At 37.3% G+C, this 23,336-nt stretch overlaps 1 protein-coding gene across 1 annotated transcript in view; it reads left to right on the top strand.

Moving 5' to 3' along the window:
* The window catches only part of cpne7 (copine VII), a 51,896-nt gene extending 28,781 nt beyond the window's left edge, over positions 1-23,115 (top strand). The window contains exons 12-16 of the mRNA XM_079865497.1: positions 8,341-8,395; positions 10,196-10,247; positions 12,174-12,307; positions 14,970-15,206; positions 21,927-23,115. Of these exons, the coding sequence (XP_079721623.1) occupies positions 8,341-8,395; positions 10,196-10,247; positions 12,174-12,307; positions 14,970-15,206; positions 21,927-22,067 (619 nt within the window). The 3' untranslated portion in view covers positions 22,068-23,115. The remainder of the gene's footprint in view (positions 1-8,340; positions 8,396-10,195; positions 10,248-12,173; positions 12,308-14,969; positions 15,207-21,926) is intronic.
* The last annotated feature ends 221 nt before the right edge of the window (positions 23,116-23,336 follow it).

Below are 23,336 nucleotides of genomic sequence, written 5' to 3'. Positions count from 1 at the left end.
GTCTTTACAAATGTGTAGTTACAAATATATTTAAATGCATGACAAAAAATGACATGAACAGAAATTACATTAAAGTATATTTTAGTTTACCATAAATGCTTGTCAGTACATTCATATTTATAACCATATTTAAAAGACAAATGAAATTATGTCCTACTTAAGTGGGTAAAACAAAACAAAAACACTCCTAGTTCAGTTTATTGAATTTAATATAAATTTAAACTATAGTACATTTTCATTTAATTGCAGTTAGCGTGTAATTAAGTTTCTGACAAAAATTACATTCAGTTCACACTTTAATATATTCTTTTCAAGTCTGTTATTTAGGTAATTTGCACTCATTTTTAAAAGAGTTAGTTCCACCCAACCTTTTTCACATTAAATATTCTGTTTATCAAAAAAAAATTGTCACACTACAGAAGTAAATTGGGCTGTTAATACATCTTTATGTAGACACTTGGGCTGAATTGTATGTATCCTTTATTTAAAATGCATGAATAACCCAGTTGGATGTTTGTTACTTAAATGGCTTAAATAACAAAGACCTTGGAACAATACTAGGGGGATCAGTTTAGTAAGCTTGTCTGGAGGCTGTTTGCTGACTTTGATGAATTGTTGGTTAGCTCAGGTCACTATTTAATTTATTCCTGGTAGTTCACTTAATGCCCAGTGAAGGTATCAGGGGTCTGTCCAATCCAATGACTGAGGCTGAGTTCTTCCTCTGGGCTACATCCTAATAACCCATGTCTCCGCAGATCCTGCCAGCAACTCGCCTATGCCTGCAGTCTGTGGCTTATTAAACAACTGTGCTAGTGGAACCCTAGTGTGAGAGACAATTGGAAGAAATCTGAACTGACTAATCAGCCAAACAGAATTTCCCTTTATTATTTGGTCTTTATTTATTCAAACCAAGAATTAAAGCATTGTGTGTGGGTGGCTAATATAGTTGGTGTATTTTCTCTAATTGTGCAATGTTGCAATTTTCACCTTTCCTTTTCCTGCCTGATTCACTGAATTGTGCATTAGTGTGTTTATTTCCGGAAAGGCGTTCACTGTTTATCTTTTAAACAGCCGTATCCCATGATCATTTATTATGTTCCTGTTTAATCTAATGGTAGTTCTGGACTCACAATGACTAAATCAATATTTGCTTAAGTTGTTGTGGGTTTACTACAATTAGCCTTATAGGATCTGGTTAATTACAGTCATACACATTTATAATGAGATCTGTTCCAAAGGGAGGATTCTCTCCTCAGATCAAAGCCAAATGAGATATTAACAGATATATCCCGCTAATGGACAAAAGAGAAGAGGCATTATGCTTAATGAAAAAGCTTAACATATGAGGGTGTTTTTTCAGCTTTGGCCACGTTTAGCCCGGTGGACTATTTTCTACAGTGTATATATATATATGCATCACAAGAGAATCAACGCAAGTCTCGATTTATTTATTTTTTGTTCGGTAACACTTTATTTTACAGTGTCCTTGTTACATATGTTACATGTGCTTACCATAGCAATAACAGTAAATTCTGCATAATTACATGCAACTAACCTTTAACCAAATCCTAATCCTACCCTAACCCTATAGTAAGTACATGTAGTTAATTATTATTACTCAGTACTTAAATATATAATTACAGTGTAACAAGGACACCTTAAAATAAAGTGTGACCGAAATTTCAACCGAGCTTGCTTGACGAATGAGAACAAACCAAACACGTTTGAGCTTCCGTTATCAAATCTGCTGTTCTTTATGTGTGTTGATCAATGTTTATATAAATAATAGCAACCATATAAATCATTATAAGATAAGATCTGGATTAAACTGTTCGATTCACATGGATTACTTTTTATGTGTGAAAGTTTTAGCTGTGTGGACTTTCAGTGGATGGACAAAAAGGATGAGGGAATATTAAACGTATCTTCATTTGTGTTCCCGAAGATGAACCGAAGGTTTAATGGTTTTGGAATGACATGAGTGTTAGTAAATGATGACAGAATTTAAATGTTTATGTGAACTATATTCGCTGAAGGATGGTTTAAAGATCTCCTGGGTCGTACACCTACGCTGTGTGGGTTCCCTGATCAGGCTGAAAGTTACTCATCATTGCACATCAGTTGACCACTTGAAGTTAAAAACAGGATGGATGTGATAATGCTAGTGGGATGGTGCGGGCGTTGTTTGTCCCCCCTTCTACAAGAAGTAGAATTTGACTCTCATGAACTACCTATTATCTTAAAGTCAGCATGAAATGGAAGCTGCAATAGTCTTTTCATCCCTATTCTGACGTATATCTGAGTGAAACGGCTTCTCGAACATGAAAAAATGTCGGGCGGGACTTGATTTTGTCCTTGGGGAATTGATTGGATGGTTGTGGTTTTCTATTGGTCAATCTCATGTGAGTGACAGGTTGCCCCGCCTTTGTGCCAGTAAACACGAAGAGAAGAGATGTTGTTACAAGAGGGAGGGTAAGGTTATTTTGATTGAAGATTATTAGGCCACATGAATAAAAAATAAACGAATTGTTGATTTTAACTTCATGGTGACTTTAACTGATCTATATAACTGTCAATACAAGCGAGGATACACAGTAACGGTGAGATACTGTACATTCTTCAATAAGAATTGTCCTTCGCAAACAATTTTACTTGATAAACCAGCCTCATTGTTTATACGTAGATGATCTCATGAGTATTCGTACGTATTTTACATAAAGTTTGGTTCTACTACACATACATTTACTTACGTTTATAGGCACTAAAGCGTACCATATTGATGTATTGAGAGCATCTAAAACATTTAAATGAATTATACTGGTGTACAAATGCATACTGAAATGGAGCTTGACCTTATGTGAGTTTGCTAAAACATTGCCTAAATATGAGTGATGTCTGCTGAAAAAGGAAGTTTTTTCTTCTTCTTTGCAATAACATGCATTGGTGAATTGTTCACAAAAAGTAAATAAGGACTGTGCAAAAGCACATTTTGTGCATTTATTTAACGTATAAAAACATTTTCATTAATTATTTTGTCTTATTTCATGTGTGGATAAAGACTTTTTGTAGCTCTTATAGAAATGCTTGTGTAAATCTTTTTCTCTCCACAATCCTATAACCGCAGATGCATTAACAGATACACATTGCTTTGGGGGAATATACATCCCACTGCTTTTTTTTTTTCTGATAATGGAAGTGAAAATAAGAGGATGTTGATTTCATTTTGCCTGCTTAATGCATCATCTTGGTGGGCAGAGAAAATGGCAGAGAGAGCATTTACAAAATGGCTGTTTCCTGAAATACACTGCATTTCACATGTGGTACGGCTGTGTCAGATAATATCTAAAACAAAAGTAACCATTGAGACTTAATCATATAGTAATTAAGACTTTATAATTGAAATACTGATGTGTTTGCATCTGAGATTCTTTGCAATAATTGTCTAAAAAAAACTTTGGCAGCATGACTCACTCAAAGGATAAAAAGAAAAAAAAAACAGTTAACACAGCTCAACATGGTAAGCTAATTACTGGTGCATGTATTGTTGCAGTTGTTCACATTGTGACTTTGGCAAGCAGCGTCATGACTAATTTCACTCTGTTGCTGCTGTATAGCTCCCTGCTGGTTGTCCTTTGGGCTTTTATTAAAAGCAGGATTAGTCCTTTTACAGAAGAGTGTGTCCCTGCTTCTGGTTTGAGACTGGACGGTGGTGGCAGTCTGACTGCCCTCATCATGTTCTGCTGGAGATGTGCGGATGTGATCTCTCAGGGGAGCCTTGAAAAAAGTGCTGAGGAAAAAAGCAAACAATTTTTTCCTCATGTACTGACTTGAGAGGGAGAGAGAGAGCAAGGAAAGCTCTTGCTTTCGTAATTGTTCAGCTTTTAGAACCATTTGTTCCTCTGTGGACGGCATGATGGATGTTCTCCAACTGACATGCCTGAGAGACACCATAACCAACAACAGTGCTTGATATTTATGTTGGTGCATCCATATATAGTCGTGCTCAAAAGTTTACACACACGTTACAGAATCTGCTAAATGTTCATTATTTTAACAAAAAAAAAAAAAGAGGGATCATACAAAATGCATGTTATTTTTTTATTTAGTACTGTCCTGAATAAGATATTTTACATAAAAGATGTTTACATATAGTCCACAAGACAAAAAAGCCTTTTGTCTCCAGAAGGAAGAACGCATTAAGAGCTGGGGGGTGAAAACTTTTGGAATTTGAAGATCAAGGTAAATTGTACTTAACTTGTCTTCCAGGAAACATGTGTATCTTCCGTTGCTTCCGAAGGGCAGTACTAAATGAAAATTAATTTTTAAACAAAATAAGAAAAATTTGGACATCTTCATCCTGTTCAAAGGTTTTCACCCCCCGGCTCTTAATGCGTCATATTTCCTTCTGGAGGATCAGTGAATGTTTGAACCTTTTTAATATAGTTGTGTTTGAGTCCTTTAATTATCCTTAATGTGAAAAGATGGATCTCAAAATCATACAGTCACTTCTGGCAAGGGTTCAAATATGCAATCTCACTGCTCCGGACAAACAAGGGACTCAAGAACAACCATTACAAAACAAACATAACAGTTGTGAATCATCCAGTATAGGAATCAAGGCTATGTAAACTTTTGAACAGGGGTTATTTTTATAAATTCATCTATTCATTTTTGTCTTATGGACTATATGTAAACATATTTTATTTAAAATATCTTATTCAGGACATTACTAAATAAAACAATAACATGCGTTTTGAATGTTCCCTCTTTTTTTTTTTTTTATAATTAACATTTTGCAGGTTCTGCAAGGTATGTAAACTTTTGAGCATGACTTTAAAAAGTTGGAGGGAAGCTATTGTTTTAAATCAGAATGCAGAATGAGAGTAGCCTAAGGATGCAAGTGATCAGAATGAGATATTGGAATATGAATAATATGGATGCACCCCTTGTGACCCAGTTTCACAGAGGCCTATGAGTAAGCTGAGTGCTTTTGGGCAGCTGAGAAGGCACTATTTTTTTCACTCATTTGTAAAGCAGTTGGCAATGAGGGAAGAAGCCACAGTTGTCGGAACAGCTTGCCTCGCGATCACGGATGTGTGAGTGTTTAGCATGTCAGGCATCATTTTATCATACATATAAATCATGCTGATGGATAGAGCGCAAAAATAAATCATTTGGAGTGTTGAAATGTGGCACAGAGGGCTTTGGAGGATTTTATATTTTTATATTTATATTTATATTATTAAAGTTCCCTTGTAGTCAATTATTTTATCCCTTAAAACTCCTCTTTGATCACCAAAATTACATATTTAAACGTTTTTTTCCTTAAACCTGATTAAGCCTTAAACTAGCTTGATAACTCTACACCCTTGCCTCATTTAGTATACATGGTTCTATGAATATGCAAATGAGCCCCGCCTCCACTCACTCTCACCAGCTCAGAGATCCACTGGTTGACGATCACACGTTGACCTGATTAGTTACAAGGTAGTTTGTGATGTCAGAAACACCAGCGATTACAAACCGTGTTTTTGAGACTCTTTGGTTCACTGCAGTTTTAAGGAGAAAATACTCAGCAATGGTGTCGACTTATGAATTTGCACATGGTTTTTCTTAAAGCATATTAAAAACACCACATTGACATATAAACAACATTAAAAGCTGGATTTTCACCACAGGGGGACTTTAAAATGTATTAAACGGGTGTGACTGTATAAAAGTAGGCAAACTTTGCATGCAGATTTTTACTGCAGTTTTTACTAAAGCTATAAAAAATTTATTTCTTGAAATGAAATAAACTGAAATGAATAAATAAATAAAATAAAATAGTATAATAACACTGATGCAGATCATCTCTGCGGCTATGTCTCAATTATGGGATGGATAAGTGCTGTGGTTGCTTAGCAACAGGAATGTAAAAATATTAAATGACCCATAGTGACCCATTTCAGCTACGGACTTGAAATATAACACCAACTCTTCTCATGAAGAACAAATTTGCCTCTTTGACCCACAGAAATCACATTCTGGATTTTCTGCTTTTTGGGTATTTGATACACTTTTTTGCATATTTTCAAACTGATTTGCACAAATTTGCATGCTCATTGGACATAAATTGGAAATTAATGAAATAAAGTGTAACCCAAAGCTATTTTTAAAGTCATACTCTTATGCCATTTGTTTTAAAACATCTCAAGTTATCACCGACTTTGTCAACTTTATTTGTCTGCTGGGCTTCAGTGGGTTTAGTAAGTCAGGATAGATGTAACATTCGTCTCTGTGTTGTCTTCTCATGGGTGTATCTCAGTAATCTCTCCTTTCTTCACTATGGTAAACAAGCCACAGCTCAATAGCTCACATTAACTTGAGCTATGATGTGATTATGGAGATGCAGATTGCATCATGCTAGAGATTAGTGTACTCCTCTTCATAGATCAGGAACATTCTCAATAGCCGTCACAGCATGATGTCTTCAGGCAAGCAAACATGTAAATGTGAGGAGAATCAGCTGAGCCACACACGGGTCCAGAGTTCTGCTCTAGGTTTCTTCAGACAGATTGCAGTGATGCTCCACATACTTCAGAGTCACGAGATCTGCTGTATAAGGACCCATGTGAAAAAGAAGTACACTTTAGCGTACCTTTAAAAAGAGTTCTTATTATGGAAATATGTGAATGTAATGTTTTCAGACACTTAATTGCATGTTAATTACAATTAAATGAAAATGTATTATTATTTAAATGTATATTAAATGCACTTAGTTTAAGTTTAAGTGCTGTTTTCAACCCACTTAAGTAGGACTTAAGTACATCTTTCCATTGTCTTTGAAATATGGCTAAGTGTGCTGAAGTTACTGACAAGCATTTATAGAAAACTTTTTTTTTTTAAACTTGTCAGGGATTAAAAATATCTGTAATTACTAATTTGTAATGATAAAGTTGCAATTGAGTACATTTAAGATATATTAACCTTAAATGTAATATCAAGTATAAAGTACTTTAAATGTGCTTTAGTATGTTAGTCAACACGTTAAAAATAAGTGTACTTAAGTTTAAGAAACATGAATATGGAAGCTTGTTTCCACCACAGAATAATTTTTTTTAAAAGATAATTGCAACTTTTTATCTTACAATTGCGAGTTTACATCTTGCAATTCTGACTTTATTTCTTAGAATTGTGACTGTGCAACTGCAAGTTTTAAGTCCAATTCTGAGGAATTGTGAGAAAAAAAACCCTCAGAATTGTGAGATAGAAAGTCGCAATTACATTTTTTATTTTTTTATTCTGTGGCGGAAACAAGCTTCCATACGTGAAAGTGGACTCTCTGGCCTTTTATTTCATTAATATTATATTATCTGCAATCAATTATCTACAGTTCTTTGAAAACAAAAACCCTAGTGAAAAATAAACATGACAAAATGTTAATACATTTATTTTATGCAAAGCATACTACAAATAAATTAACATATTTATGTACTTAATATAAATACCCATGACATTTTTATTTTGGTATACACAATTGGTATACTTAAAGTCTGCTAAATTGGAACAACTAATTTTGTACTTAATTAGTTATCTGGAAATAGTGCTGAAGTTCAACTAAAGATATACTTAAGTATATTTGATTGTGCTAAAGTGGAACTTTTGCAAGTATACTTCACGTACACTTTAAATATCTTGCATTTAAAGACTGTTATTATACAGAGATTGCAATTCGGCATTCTGTTTGCTTTGAATGTCAGCTATGGGTAAAAGTTTTGTGCACTCACTTTTTTTTTTTTTTTCATCCAGAGAATGTATGAAATTGTTGCATACTCCACAGACTTGGCTCAACTGGGGTTCATTCAAATCAGGTGTCATTGATTGTCCAACATGAGTGGTGACAGCTATCAGAACGGTGCTCCCTCATCTAGCTTTGATTAGCGAGTGAAAGACTAGCTGTGTGCCTGAGGTGATCTGGTTCCTCATGTCTCAGCTCTGTGGTTGTGACCTCATGACACCCTTCCTCTCGTCATGTCGAGTGACCAGCTGTGTGAATCTGCTGTCTGGCTGAGTCTGTGTCTTCCCCTCTCTCTCTGGAGTCTTTCATTCCTTCAACACGATGATCTTACACACACCTCTGCCCATAGCAGTACACCATGTTCACCCGAGTGGCGTATTGATATTTGAACCTTGTTAAGCTGGTGAGGTATTTGTTAAAATCAAGCCTTGTGTGTGATTTAATGAATAAAATATTTCAGAAAAGACCTAAGAGTTGCACATATGTAGAAAGTGTTGTTTAACTCGTTTATTATTTGCTGTTTATTTTTTTTACTAATGAATGTTTTTATCTGATCACAGTGACAAACGATTCTCTGCTTTGGGCTTTGGGGCAAGAATTCCACCTAATTATGAGGTAAAAAGACATTTTTTTTTTGTATATTGTATATATTATGTGGTCCCTTGTGAAAAAGAAGTGCACTTAATTGTATTGATTGTGCACTTATAGTGTACTTCAAATCTGGAAAGTATATTTTGAAAAAAAGAAAAGAAAACCTGTACTGTGCAGACAATATAACATTAGTGAGCTTAAAGACAATATGCTTTCTTGACTATGGTAGGTTTATTCGTGTTTAATGTACTTACTATAGTAATAACAGTATATTATGCATAATTACAAGAAACTAAATTACAAATACCCCTTGTTAAAAGTACACTTTAGCATACTTTAAAAAAAGAGTTATTATAGAAGTGATATACTTTAGAATATACTTAAATGTGATTTGAATATCATGTATTTTGACTTAACTGTATTTAAATAAAAATGCTTAAGAGTGCTTTTTTAAAACACTTAAGTAGGACTGAAGTACATCTAAAAATGTAATTTCGTAATTATTTTTGTATATTTGGTTAAAATGCTGAATACTGAAATAATTTATGCTAAACTAAAATACACTTTGATGTAATTTCTATTGAAACTTGTATGTCATGTATTTAAATATATTTGTAATTTCACATATTTGTAATGTAACACTTTATTTTAAGGTGACGTAGTTACACATTACTACATGTAGTTACTATAGTAATAACAGTAAATTATGCATAATTACAAGTAACTAACCCTAAACCAAACCCTAATCCTAACTCTATAAGTACATGTAGTCAAAGTCAGTACTTATTTAAGTAAGTACAATGTAACTACGTCACCTTAAAATAAAGTGTAACCGCAATTTTTGCACATTTAAAATATAATTACTTTAATGTAATATAAAAGAACACTTTAGAAATGGACTAAATAATTAAGTCCTTTGCTTATTCTTTAGTTTGTTAGTCAACGCATCAAAATAAGTGCACTTCGACAAAAGATTATAAAACATAATGATTTAAAATGTTTTTAATTTGACATGATCAAAAGTGTACTTAATTGTGTTAAGAAACATAGTCCATGGCCTTTTAGTTCATTAATATTATATTATCTGCAAGTGCAGTTTTTGTTAATACCTTGTACTTTTAAAATTTGAAGTACACTGCAAGTGCACACTCAATACAATTAAGTGCACTTCTTTTTCACAAAGTTGGTGTATAGTTTGTAAATGTGGAAGTATCTACCATTATCAGTGTAGGCCGCAGCCTTTATCTCACAAGTTGTAAGTCATAACCATTTTTATTTTTATTTACAGACTCTCTCTCTCTCTCTCATGAAATACCAACCTTTACAGCAAAATGGGTTATTCTCACAGAATAATATAAAATCAGAATAATAACAGCTTGTAAAGTCTTCCCCTAAAGTATCACAGGATTTCATTTTATGGTCTGTTTGTTCAGGCAGATTGCAGTCCACTACCTATCGGGTCTATTTCCTTTTCAAAGAAATGTAACAATAACAGTTATATTCAGAACGTCGTTGTCAACAAAAGAAATTCAATTTCAGTGAAATTTGTGCTAAGTACTAGAGGGGTTTCACAGTGGTTGTTGATTACAATGGAAAATCTGTAGGGAGGATGCTATTTTGTTTTAACATCATCATCATCATCATCGGGTCATTTCATGCATAGTGTTGCAGAAAGTATTGTTCTTAGAAACATGCAAATAAGACCAACAAGCACTGCATGATTTATTGCTATCTCTTAACAGCAGAAATACAGTTTTTAACCAGAAACCAAGTGTGTACAAGCACGCTGAACCTTTCTGTTTGTTTTTCTTCTCCAAACTACAGGTGTCTCATGACTTTGCCATCAATTTCAACCCGGAGGATGATGAATGCGAAGGTAAGAGTGACAGGCAATTTGCATTTTAGTGAGTATCTCATGGGAGCTGAACAGAGACACCCTGATGTGACGTTTCTGAAGCTGTTGTCACAGTTATCGGAAAAGTTCAGTCACAAATCCCCTCATTGACGTTTCCGACTTTATATGACTTTCTTTCTTCCGTGGAACACAAAAGGAGAAATGTTGAGGAATGGCCATTCTTTTCAATAAGGCACTTTAAACATTTCATAAAAGTGGTCCCATATGACTTTCTCCTGAATCCATCTGATGCCATCTTTGTTTGAGGAACAAGAAAATCTTTCCCTCTGCTCTCACCATCCTTTCAAATATGACGTGCCTTTAAGGCTGAGTAAGTTTGATCTCAATGTTCTAGTGACGCCAATGTGACGTGACCAATTGTCATTGACATCCGACCTGCGTCATGCACCATACCGATCATGGCATGGCAAATCTGTCAACAGGCATACGTGTCAATGGAATTGCAGGAAAATCTAGTTTAAAGGTGAAGTATGTAGTTTCTGCAACACTAGTGGTACCTATCGGAATTACACAAATGTACAACCTTGCAAACACCCCTTTCGCGCCTCTCCCAACTCAAACATCACAAATACAGCTCCTATGGGTGCTTGTGAAGGCATGTCTCAACAGGTAAAAGTAGGCTACTTTCAGTAAAAGTACATATGTGACCCTGGACCACAAAACATGGGTCATTTTTTTAAAATTGAGATTTATCATAGGATCATATTTGGCTGAGATACAACTATTTGAAAATCTGGAATCTGAGGGTGCAAAAAAATCAAAACATTGAGAAAATCTCCTTTAAAGTTGTCCATTTATATTCGCGAATGTGCTCCATTCACTCACAAAAATAAATGTTTTAAATATTTACAGTAGGAAATTTACAAAATATCTTCATGGAACATGATCTTTACTTAATATCCTAATTATTTTTGGCAGAAAAGAAAAATCAATAATTTTGACCCGTACAATGTATTGTTGGCTATTGCCACAAATATACCCGTGCGACTCATGAGTTTTGAGATCCAGGATCACATATTAGGAATACTTTTAGCTGTGTTGCTATGTGTCATTAACATGTATTACATACTTCAACTTTAAGCTGCTAACTTTGTTTGGAAGCTGGTAGCTGGTGTCTAGTTAGTCTAAGCTAGTCATGGTAGATGATCTTGGGCCAGCAACAAAGCAGTTGGTCATACCAGCTCAAGGTGGTTAAGCTGGTTTTTGGACCAACTAATGTCCAGCTGATGACTGGACTGAACCAACCCAATCTCACGGCAATTCGTACGTATTTTACGAGGTGGCTAATTCGTACGAATGACCTACCACTGACCCCACCCCTAAACCTACCTATCACTGGGGTTTAGACAAATTGTACGAATTCATACGAATTAGCCACTTTATACTCGTTCGAATTGGACGTGAGATAGTGTTGACTAAACCAGCTTCCATGTTCTTCTAGCAGGTTCCTCACACATATATTTTTATAATGCTCATTAACAACTCAGACCCCAGTTACTTTCAGAATATGGAAAAGAGCGTACATAATATTGCTCAGCATTTTTGCTTTTGTGTTTCACGGAAGAAGAAAAGACATGCGGTTTTGGAACGACATGAGGGTGAGTAAATAATAACCCGAATTTTAATTTATGAGTGAAAAATTCCTTTAGCACTCAAAGAGAATGTGTGAAGACTGTGGGAAATTTTGGGCTTGCTTCAGTCCGTTCACATTTCTGCAAAAGATGAAGAGTTCCGACTCAGTCTGTCCACTGATTTGATCTCAAAATCTGTTGCTTTTGCTGCCAATACTTCAGCACTGCTCTCAGAAACCCGCAGAGACCGAGAGAGAAATACAAATAAGCCTCCAGAACAGAAGTGATAGCCGTGTCCCCTTCTCTCTCTGATCAGAGATCCAGGGGGTCGTGGAAGCCTACCAAAACTGCCTGCCCAAGATCCAGCTCTACGGTCCCACTAATGTGGCTCCCATCATCAACAGAATAGCTAAACTGGCAGCTGGGAAAGAACCCATCAAAGACGCTTCTGTGAGTATCTTTAAAGTGTCTGTTTATGGTACAGCACTGAAGGTGAAATGCAATAAAAATGAACACTGGAATCACTAAAGGAATCACGCAGTCAGGTAATGGTGAAAACACGGCCACGAAAGTGTTGCCATTGGAAATACTGTAAAATTATTGTAAAAATTATTTTTCAAAATTGTAGATAAAACAAAGACTACTAGAGTACGTTTTGCAAGAAAATACCAGTCTCTCTACTTCAAAATGTCATGTTTCCTTCAGTGCATTACTTGCCGAGTCGTAAATACCTGTGAAATTTATTAGCAATTTCTGAGTGAATTTTCTGCACCGTTTTGTCCCCAGTGAGGCAGTTTACAATGGTCAAAGTGTATTTTACTGCATTGTCTGCACCGTTTTGTCCCCAGTGAGGCAGTTTACAATGGTCAAAGTGTATTTTACTGCATCTGTCTGGATGCATGCATCTTCATTATTTGATGAATTACTAGTGCCATAATCACTCAAATGTACACAAACATCCTTTTAAAAATTAAATTACATTAACCACCAGCTTTCTATGGGCAGTAATTAAGGGTGTGGATAACACTTTATTTTACAGTGTCCTTGTTACACATTTCATGTAGTTACTATATTAATATAAATCAAATAAAATACTATAAATTGTGCATAATTGCTTGCAACTAACCAGCCAAACCCTAATACTAACCCTACCATACAGTAAGTACATGTATTATAACTCAGTACTTAAATGTGTAATTACACTGTAAAACGGACACACCTTAAAATAAACAGGGTGTGCGGTGAAGCTATTTTCTGTATATTTATCTGCCTGTATCCATATTCTGATAAAACCAGATGTGGACAGGGTTTAAACAGTAAACAAAATTTGAACTCTATTTTAGATGCAACTGTTTTTATTGCATATACATGCAACATGTCAACTAGCAGTCATTAGAGTATTAGACTGTCTGCTTAATATCTGCTAACACTTATTTTAATGCTCCCCCAACAGACATTGCATCCAGGTCGCATTCAGTCACCATTATACGAGAGCAACTGCTATCATGTTTTGCCTCAGGACGGCTAAATTGTTTTGTCATCTTCGCAGAACTGTGATATAAAGAGAGGACAAAATAACATTATCTTTAGTAACAGTGTGAAAGTGAATAGCACATAACAGGCACAATACCAGTATAAACATAGCTCTATGGGTGCAATATGCGTCACATGACTAAACATGCGTCATCGTTTTCGAATACCTCATTTTTCACAGTCCACAAAGATTTTCAGATATATCCACTGGGAGAGCGTTTTCAAAAAGCTCAATTTTCGCAGGATGAAAACGCCGTGGACAGAAGGCCAAAATGGAGAGAAAATGCGTTTTCAAATGAAACCGTATTAGTGTGGACAAGGCCTTAGTCACACCGGCTTTACGCACTTGCCATTGTGCTGAATATTAGATGGTCATTAAAAAAACAAATTTATCCTTGTGCTTGTTGGGTAATCAGTCTAAGGAATATTTTCAGCTTATATTATTCAGTAATATAAGTTCATTAGAGTTCATTATTTGTGCCTTTCTAAATGAGGTATTTGGCTTTGAGTCCCTTGCAATAATATTGCAGTGTTAATTTTATCATGCAAATAGCAGTGATGGTTTCTACCCTTTCCAAATTTGCATTGAAAAGACTCCTTTCAATGAAAGGAATTAATTTCAAAGGAGGAAGAAGTTCATTTTAAAAAAAGGAAAATATTCACGATGAAATATGCAGGTGAAAATCATTTAGTTTCTGGACTATAGGTGAAATGTGAATAAAAAAACAGGATTTTTCTCTGAAATGCATGGTTTAATGAATTTGCCTCTGACTATCCTTTTGTTCCCACTGTCATTGGTTTGTGCACATAACCTTAGAAATGTAGTCATGGTCCAAATAAAACCTTTTAGCTGATTATCTTGAGGGCTGTTTTGGTAATTAACGCAGCTACAATCAATTTAGAATTACATTAAGTCACTTAACATGGCATTTAATGGTTTCGGGTCAAATATTTGCCCTCAAGCTTAGCAATTTCCTATGCATTGCTCTATTGCATTGCTGTCTTCTACACACTATGTCCTTGTGATGATCTTCATCTATTATTAAACTTGATAACCCCTTCCCCAAAAGTGATCGTTTTACAGTAAATGAGCTCAGTGAGATCAATGTTCAGAAACCAGGCCATTCATTCAAACTGTAGACTTTGCATGTTTAATGTTGGCCGGACCCCTGGGATGTTCAGGCCAGTAAATATTGCCAATTTTAGCCTAGTGACTGCCTATTTTAGAATGCATCTAATATTCTGTTCATTACTATCAAGGCATTTAAAGGAACAGTTCACCTATAAAGTTTTTATTTACTCACCCTCATGTTTTTCTAAACCCAAACTCTGTTTTTTTTTTTCTTCTTAACAACACAAAAGAAGAATTTGATAGATGGATTCACAAAAATTGATTTTTTGTTCCACTGAAAACATAATACAGGTTTAGAACAACATGGAGCTCAGTAAATAATGACAGAATTTTCATTTCCATTTTTCATTGAAATTAAGTGCCTAGTGGATGAGCTCCAGACATGTTTATGACAGTGCATAGTAAAAATGAAACAAAATACCTGATAACAACCCTTTTCTCTGCCAGCTATATCATATCCTGCTGATCCTCACAGACGGGGTGGTAACTGACATGGCCGATACACGGGAGGCCATTGTTCGGGCCTCCTACCAGCCTATGTCCATCATCATAGTAGGAGTGGGAAACGCCGACTTCACGGACATGCAGATCCTCGATGGAGATGATGGAGTCCTGCGCTCACCCAAAGGGGAACCCGTCTTGAGGGACATCGTCCAGTTTGTGCCCTTCAGAGACTTTAAAACGGTCAGTTTTTGTCAGTCACTGGGAATTTGCAAATACATGTGCTATTGTAGATCCTGTATCTCCTGTAGATCCTGCATCTTAGAAAGAGGGTATCTGTGTATATACAGAATTAAACTTAACATTTTTAAAATCCTTTAAAAAAAACTAAACAAAAAAAAAACTAAACATAATTGGAATATAATTTTTAAATGTTTGTAATGAAAAAAAAAAAAATCAAGCTAAGTAGCAGTTATTTTAATCCTCACCCTTTCAAAGGTCTTTGATAAATAATCAAGACTGTTTCCACCTCAGAGTAAAATATATTAAATAAAAATAAAAATAAGAAAAATAAGAAATCACACTGAGATATACTGTACACTCACTGGCCACTTTATTAGGTTCACCATGCTAGTACCGGATTGGACCCCCTTTTGCCTTCAGAACTGCTTTAATTCTTCGTGGCATAGATTCAACAAACTGCTGGAAACATTCCTCATGGGATATTTTGGTTCATGGTTACTTGATATCATCACGCAGTTTTTGCAGATTTGTCGGCTGGACATCCATGATGTGAATCTCTTGTTCCAACACATCCCAAAGGTGCTCTATTAGATCGAGATCTGGTGAGTTTGGAGGCCATTTTAGTATAATGAACTCACTGTCATATGTTCAAGAAACTAGTTTGAGATGATTTGAGCTTTGTGACATGGCACATAATGCTGCTGGAAGTAGCCATCAGAAGATGGGAACACTGTAGTCATAAAGACTTGGGCTGGGTTTCCCGATAACGTTGTCTCTTAGCGCGCTACGAAGACTCGTAAGGTATAACTTAACTGAAGGTATACCATTACTAGGCGTGTTCCCCGAACCATACCTTAGAAAGCTGCTTAAGATATACCTTCTTACGTGCGACGTTACCCGGCGCTGTCCGTGGCGATGCTGCTGAATCTGTTGATAATGATGGCTCGAGAATCAATTATTCTCTCGTGCAGGGACTGTTTCACTGCTTTATGCTAGAAAGTAGTGTTCTTTATAAAATAAGCACTTCAGAAATAGTTGAAATTACATTTATTAGGCTATTGGATATTATAAAAAATAATCCAAACTATAATAGCCTATAATAGCCTAGCCTACATATTTTAAAATTGTAACATATATTGCTGCCATAATAACCATTTCAAAAATTTTACGTGCTTTCATCTCTTTCCCATTTTTGTTCGCTGAGGTGGAGCTGCGATGAAATATTGTTCTTGTAAATACTTTCCAGCATTTCAGTAATAAAAGTGTACATCTTACGTACGGTGCTCGGCAGTGATCAAAAAGGATTTAAACAGTGGATTTTGAATCTCTTCTTGTAAACTCAGAGATGTGGATTCAGACGGCAATTAAATTACCACACGACCTGTTTGTCAAAAAACAGTAGGTACTAATTTGGACAGGGATTTTTAAGCGGGTTGGGTGAGAAAAAACACTGATATTATGGATTTCGGACGGCACTAAAATCACCGACTCACCCCTGTAAATGTTTAAAATACCGGACGAGCCCATGAGAAACAATTAGCGTCTGAATAGGACTTAAAGGAGAAGTTCACTTTTAAAATGAAAATTCTGTCATCATATACTCACCCTCATGTTGTTTCAAAGCTGTATGAATTTCTTTCTTATGCTGAACAGAAAGGAAGATATTTAGAAGAATATCAGTAACCAGACAGTTTTTGGGTCCCAATGACTTCCATAGTATATTTTTTTCCTACTATGGAAGTCATTGGGACCCAAAAACTGTCTGGTTACTGATATTCTTCTAAATATCTTCCTTTCTGTTCAGCATAAGAAAGAAATTCATACAGCTTTGAAACAACATGAGGGTGAGTATATGATGACAGAATTTTCATTTTAAAAGTGAACTTCTCCTTTAACTGACAGTAGCCTATGCTTTCACTGGCCTTTAAAAGCGCTCTTTTATTAAAATAATAATATAATATATAATAATAATATAATTAAAATTCTAACAACAATCAGTGTGATTGACAATTTTATTCTTTGCATGAAAACACTTGAATTAGCCTAATTGAACACTGTCTGGGTGTTTTAAAACTTCAGAATTATATTCATATAGACCTGCAACAGTGATAAGGTGAAGCTAAGAGTGGTCCAGACCAACCTTCCGAACGTATGACTTACAGAAGGTATACTTAACTAAGAACGTTTCGGGAAACACGTATTAACGATAAGGTACAGCTTAAGGTTTAACTTAAGAACGACGTAGCGTTAACAAGGTTTCGGGAAACCCAGCCTTGGTCTGCAACAATACTGATGTAGGCTGAGGTGCTGAAACAATGCTCTATTGGTACTAAGAGGCCCAAAGTGTGCCAAGAAAATCTCCTCCACACCATTACAGCACCAGCAGCCTGAACAGTTGATACACAGCTGGATGGATCCATGCTTTCATGTTGTTTATGCCAAATTCTGACCTGACCATCTGAATGTAGCTCAAGACTCATCAGACCAGGCAACGTATTTCCAATCTTCTATTGTCCAGTTTCCCGTGTGAATTGTAGCCTCAGTTTCCTGTTCTTATCTCACAGGAGTGTCACCGGTGTGTCTTCTGCTGCTGTAGCTCTTCTGCTTCGAGGTTTGACGTGTTGAACGTTCAGAGATGTTCTTCTGCTTCGAGGTTTGATGTGTTGAACGTTCAGAGATGTTCTTCTGCTTCAAGGTTTGACGTGTTGAGCGTTCAGAGATGCTCTTCTGCTTCGAGGTTTGACGTGTTGAACGTTCAGAGATGCTCTTCTGCTTCAAGGTTTGACGTGTTGAGCGTTCAGAGATGTTCTTCTGCTTCGAGGTTTGACGTGTTGAACGTTCAGAGATGCTCTTCTGCTTCGAGGTTTGACGTGTTGAGCGTTCAGAGATGCTCTTCTGCTTCAAGGTTTGACGTGTTGAACGTTCAGAGATGCTCTTCTGCTTCAAGGTTTGACGTGTTGAGCGTTCAGAGATGCTCTTCTGCTTCAAGGTTTGACGTGTTGAGCGTTCAGATATGCTCTTCTGCTTCAAGGTTTGACGTGTTGAGCGTTCAGAGATGCTCTTCTGCTTCAAGGTTTGACGTGTTGAGCGTTCAGAGATGCTCTTCTGCTTCAAGGTCTGACGTGTTGAGCGTTCAGAGATGCTCTTATGCTTCAAGGTCTGATGTGTTGAGCGTTCAGAGATGCTCTTCTGCTTCAAGGTTTGACGTGTTGAGCGTTCAGAGATGCTCTTCTGCTTCAAGGTTTGACGTGTTGAACGTTCAGAGATGCTCTTCTGCTTCAAGGTTTGACGTGTTGAACGTTCAGAGATGCTCTTCTGCTTCAAGGTCTGATGTGTTGAGCATTCAGAGATGCTCTTCTGCTTCAAGGTTTGACGTGTTGAACGTTCAGAGATGCTCTTCTGCTTCAAGGTTTGACGTGTTGAGCGTTCAGAGATGCTCTTCTGCTTCAAGGTTTGACGTGTTGAACGTTCAGAGATGCTCTTCTGCTTCAAGGTTTGACGTGTTGAGCGTTCAGAGATGCTCTTCTGCTTCAAGGTTTGACGTGTTGAACGTTCAGAGATGCTCTTCTGCTTCAAGGTTTGACGTGTTGAGCGTTCAGAGATGCTCTTCTGCTTCAAGGTTTGACGTGTTGAACGTTCAGAGATGCTCTTCTGCTTCAAGGTTTGACGTGTTGAACGTTCAGAGATGCTCTTCTGCTTCAAGGTCTGACGTGTTGAACGTTCAGAGATGCTCTTCTGCTTCAAGGTTTGACGTGTTGAGCGTTCAGAGATGCTCTTCTGCTTCAAGGTTTGACGTGTTGAGCGTTCAGAGATGCTCTTCTGCTTCAAGGTTTGACGTGTTGAACGTTCAGAGATGCTCTTCTGCTTCAAGGTTTGACGTGTTGAACGTTCAGAGATGCTCTTCTGCTTCAAGGTTTGACGTGTTGAGCGTTCAGAGATGCTCTTCTGCTTCAAGGTTTGACGTGTTGAGCGTTCAGAGATGCTCTTCTGCTTCAAGGTTTGACGTGTTGAACGTTCAGAGATGCTCTTCTGCTTCAAGGTTTGACGTGTTGAGCGTTCAGAGATGCTCTTCTGCTTCAAGGTTTGACGTGTTGAACGTTCAGAGATGCTCTTCTGCTTCAAGGTCTGATGTGTTGAGCGTTCAGAGATGCTCTTCTGCTTCAAGGTTTGACGTGTTGAACGTTCAGAGATGCTCTTCTGCTTCAAGGTTTGACGTGTTGAACGTTCAGAGATGCTCTTCTGCTTCAAGGTCTGACGTGTTGAACGTTCAGAGATGCTCTTCTGCTTCAAGGTTTGACGTGTTGAACGTTCAGAGATGCTCTTCTGCTTCAAGGTTTGATGTGTTGAGCGTTCAGAGATGCTCTTCTGCTTCAAGGTTTGACGTGTTGAGCGTTCAGAGATGCTCTTATGCTTCAAGGTCTGATGTGTTGAGCGTTCAGAGATGCTCTTCTGCTTCAAGGTCTGATGTGTTGAGCGTTCAGAGATGCTCTTCTGCTTCAAGGTTTGACGTGTTGAGCGTTCAGAGATGCTCTTATGCTTCAAGGTCTGATGTGTTGAGTGTTCAGAGATGCTCTTCTGCTTCAAGGTTTGACGTGTTGAACGTTCAGAGATGCTCTTCTGCTTCAAGGTTTGACGTGTTGAACGTTCAGAGATGCTCTTATGCTTCAAGGTCTGATGTGTTGAGCGTTCAGAGATGCTCTTATGCTTCAAGGTCTGATGTGTTGAGCGTTCAGAGATGCTCTTCTGCTTCAAGGTTTGACGTGTTGAGCGTTCAGAGATGCTCTTATGCTTCAAGGTCTGATGTGTTGAGTGTTCAGAGATGCTCTTCTGCTTCAAGGTTTGACGTGTTGAACGTTCAGAGATGCTCTTCTGCTTCAAGGTTTGACGTGTTGAGCGTTCAGAGATGCTCTTCTGCTTCAAGGTTTGACGTGTTGAGCGTTCAGAGATGCTCTTCTGCTTCAAGGTTTGACGTGTTGAGCGTTCAGAGATGCTCTTCTGCTTCAAGGTTTGACGTGTTGAGCGTTCAGAGATGCTCTTCTGCTTCAAGGTCTGATGTGTTGAGCGTTCAGAGATGCTCTTCTGCTTCAAGGTTTGACGTGTTGAACGTTCAGAGATGCTCTTCTGCTTCAAGGTTTGATGTGTTGAGCGTTCAGAGATGCTCTTCTGCTTCAAGGTTTGACGTGTTGAGCGTTCAGAGATGCTCTTCTGCTTCAAGGTTTGACGTGTTGAGCGTTCAGAGATGCTCTTCTGCTTCAAGGTCTGATGTGTTGAGCGTTCAGAGATGCTCTTCTGCTTCAAGGTTTGACGTGTTGAGTGTTCAGAGATGCTCTTCTGCTTCAAGGTTTGACGTGTTGAATGTTCAGAGATGCTCTTCTGCTTCAAGGTTTGACGTGTTGAGCGTTCAGAGATGCTCTTCTGCTTCAAGGTTTGACGTGTTGAGCGTTCAGAAATGCTCTTCTGCTTCAAGGTCTGATGTGTTGAGCGTTCAGAGATGCTCTTCTGCTTCGAGGTTTGACATGTTGAGCGTTCAGTAATGCTCTTCTGCAGATCTCGGTTGTAACGAGTGTTTATTTGAGTTACTGATGCCTTTCTATCAGCTGGAACCAGTCTGGTCATTCTCCTCTGACCTCTGGCATCAACAAGGCATTTACACCCTCAGAACTGCCGCTCACTGGATATTTTCTCTTTTTCTGACCATTCTCTGTAAACCCTAAAGATAGTTGTGCGTGAAAATCCCAGTAGATCAGCATTTTCTGTAATACTCAGACCAGCCCGTCTGGCACCAACAACCCTGCTACGTTCAAAGTCACTTAAATCACATTTCTTCTCCATTCTGATGCTCAGTTTGAACTTCAGCAGATCATCTTGATCATTTCTACATGCCTAAATACATGGAGTTGCTGTCATGTGATTGGCTGATTACATATTTGCGTTAATGAGCAGTTGAACAGGTGCACCTAAGAAAGTGGCCGGTGAAATTAAATGTGCAAGTATGAGATAAAATGTTGTATATTCTGAGAAATAAAGTCAAGATTAAACCATTAAACCATTAAACCAAAGCCCAAGCCTAACCCTATAGTAGGTACATGTTGTCATAATAATATTACTCAGTAGCTTATTGTACAATTACACTGTAACAAGGACACCTCAAAATAAAGTGTAGTCGTGTGATGAACACAATTTTACATAGTAGTTAAAGAAACCTAATACAAAATGTGACCAATAAAATTATAGTTATAAAATGATAGTCTGAATTTTAAGGCCTTCGCAGACAAATTGTAATACATTGTAATATTTTTCATGGCCTTAAGATTTGAAAACTAAAAGGAGCAACGGATGCCTTGCATAAATGACGTGGTGCTTTGGTGAATGATGCAGGCAGCGAGGCGAACCAGCATATGCCAGTGTTGCAGAAATATCTCTTAGAGCTCCACAGTTTTCTCCACAAGAGCGGTTTGATCCCTCCACACATGTAAACACCCAGAAAAAAAAACAAAAAACAAAAAAACAATAATTTTAGAGAAGCGAGGATTAAAAATGTGTAAATACTCTCACCAGCCTGCTGCTTGGCTCTCCACCAAACAATTTAAATCGCAATTTGTACTTCCCTTATCCCTTTGTTTGGACACAATTTACCATGAATGTGGTTGATTTGCTCTTTTTCACTATTGTTAATGTTTTTCCCTCTCACCGAGGCCAATAAAAGTGTAACTTTTGCAGGCTTCACCAGCTGCACTGGCAAAGTGTGTCCTAGCGGAGGTGCCTAAACAGGTAGTGGAGTACTTCAGTCACAAGGCCATACCACCCATAAACCCAGTGATGAATTCAAACCCCAACTCCATCGCCAACACACCTGAATAACACTCAAACCTCCGGACAAGCCCTTTACTCCTCAACGGTCCAGCAAAGAGAGTGAGAGCTGGGACAGCGCTGCTCTGCCACAACACACAGTACATTGACTACATTTTGTTCATTCATAAGGTGTTTACACATGACCGACGTTATGGATCTCGGTGGCCGATCTTACCCTTGACATCATGACTGCCCCCTCAGCATGCAAACTGGAGTACATTGAATTCCCATCATCACCACAGGCCTTCTGATCCCCGCTGACTCTTTTCAACTGCACAAGGCCACTTCTGCATTCTGCGGTTTTGTACGCCCTTAAGAGCTTTCCAAGACTTTGCTCTCACTGCCTGTGGGCTCCTTTCATTTCTGGACTCCTGGAGAACTGGAACAGAACTGGCCACAATCGTACAATGTAATATGAAGAATTATTCTATAGGTAATTGCATGTACATTGACTGAAAGAGTTTGCTTTGGTTTCGCTGGAAACATATGCATATTTCATAGCTAAAATCATGATCATTTTGATGTAAAGATAATGGGTGTGAGAATGGTCACCAACTGACTTGTCAGTCAGGTAAACGTTTAAATATTTTAGCGGCGGTGCTTTGATTAGCATGCTGACAGAGCGCTGTTTGACTAATTGCACGGTGAAACCCACTTGGAAAACCTGTGTTTTCAAATCCATCGCCTTTAAAGTACCGGTGCAACAGCCATAGACATGCAGACGTGCTGTTTTTTAAGCATCTTACGCCATGAGCATTCTTAAGACGCTACGTCAAGTAAAAAAATAGTTGTTTTTCGGGATAATACCTTTTAAAAATGTATCTTGAGACCCTTGAAATCTGTTTCATTTCATTATGTCTAACTTGAATGCATCTGTTAGCATCCCATTACAAACACTGATTGGTGAAAATGAAACCAGCCTGATTATACAGGACAGATAGCCAAACACATAGTCCCGCTGTAAACTCACTTCACCTATGAATGAAGTCTTCCCTTGTGAAAAAAATGAGCTTTATTGTTTTGAATCTGCACTTCAAATCTTAAAAGTATATTTAAAAAAATATGATATATTAATGAAAAAAGGCCACTTAAGTGTACTTAAAGAGAGTCCACTTTTATGAATGTTTAACACACTTAAGTACACTTTTAAAAAGTACACTTTGTAATATCAAATTAAAAGTTTTACTTTAAAGAACTTTTTTAATTTAATCTATTGTGCTTTTAAAAAGCTTTAGTGTTCACTAACATACTACACTAACATACTAAAGCACATGTAAA

This window comes from Squalius cephalus (assembly GCF_949319135.1).
Source record: "Squalius cephalus genome assembly, chromosome: 3".
In the NCBI taxonomy this organism is placed as follows: domain Eukaryota; kingdom Metazoa; phylum Chordata; class Actinopteri; order Cypriniformes; family Leuciscidae; genus Squalius; species Squalius cephalus.
The sequence above is the reverse complement of the archived record's forward strand: the minus strand, read 5'-3'. Positions and strand labels throughout refer to the sequence as shown.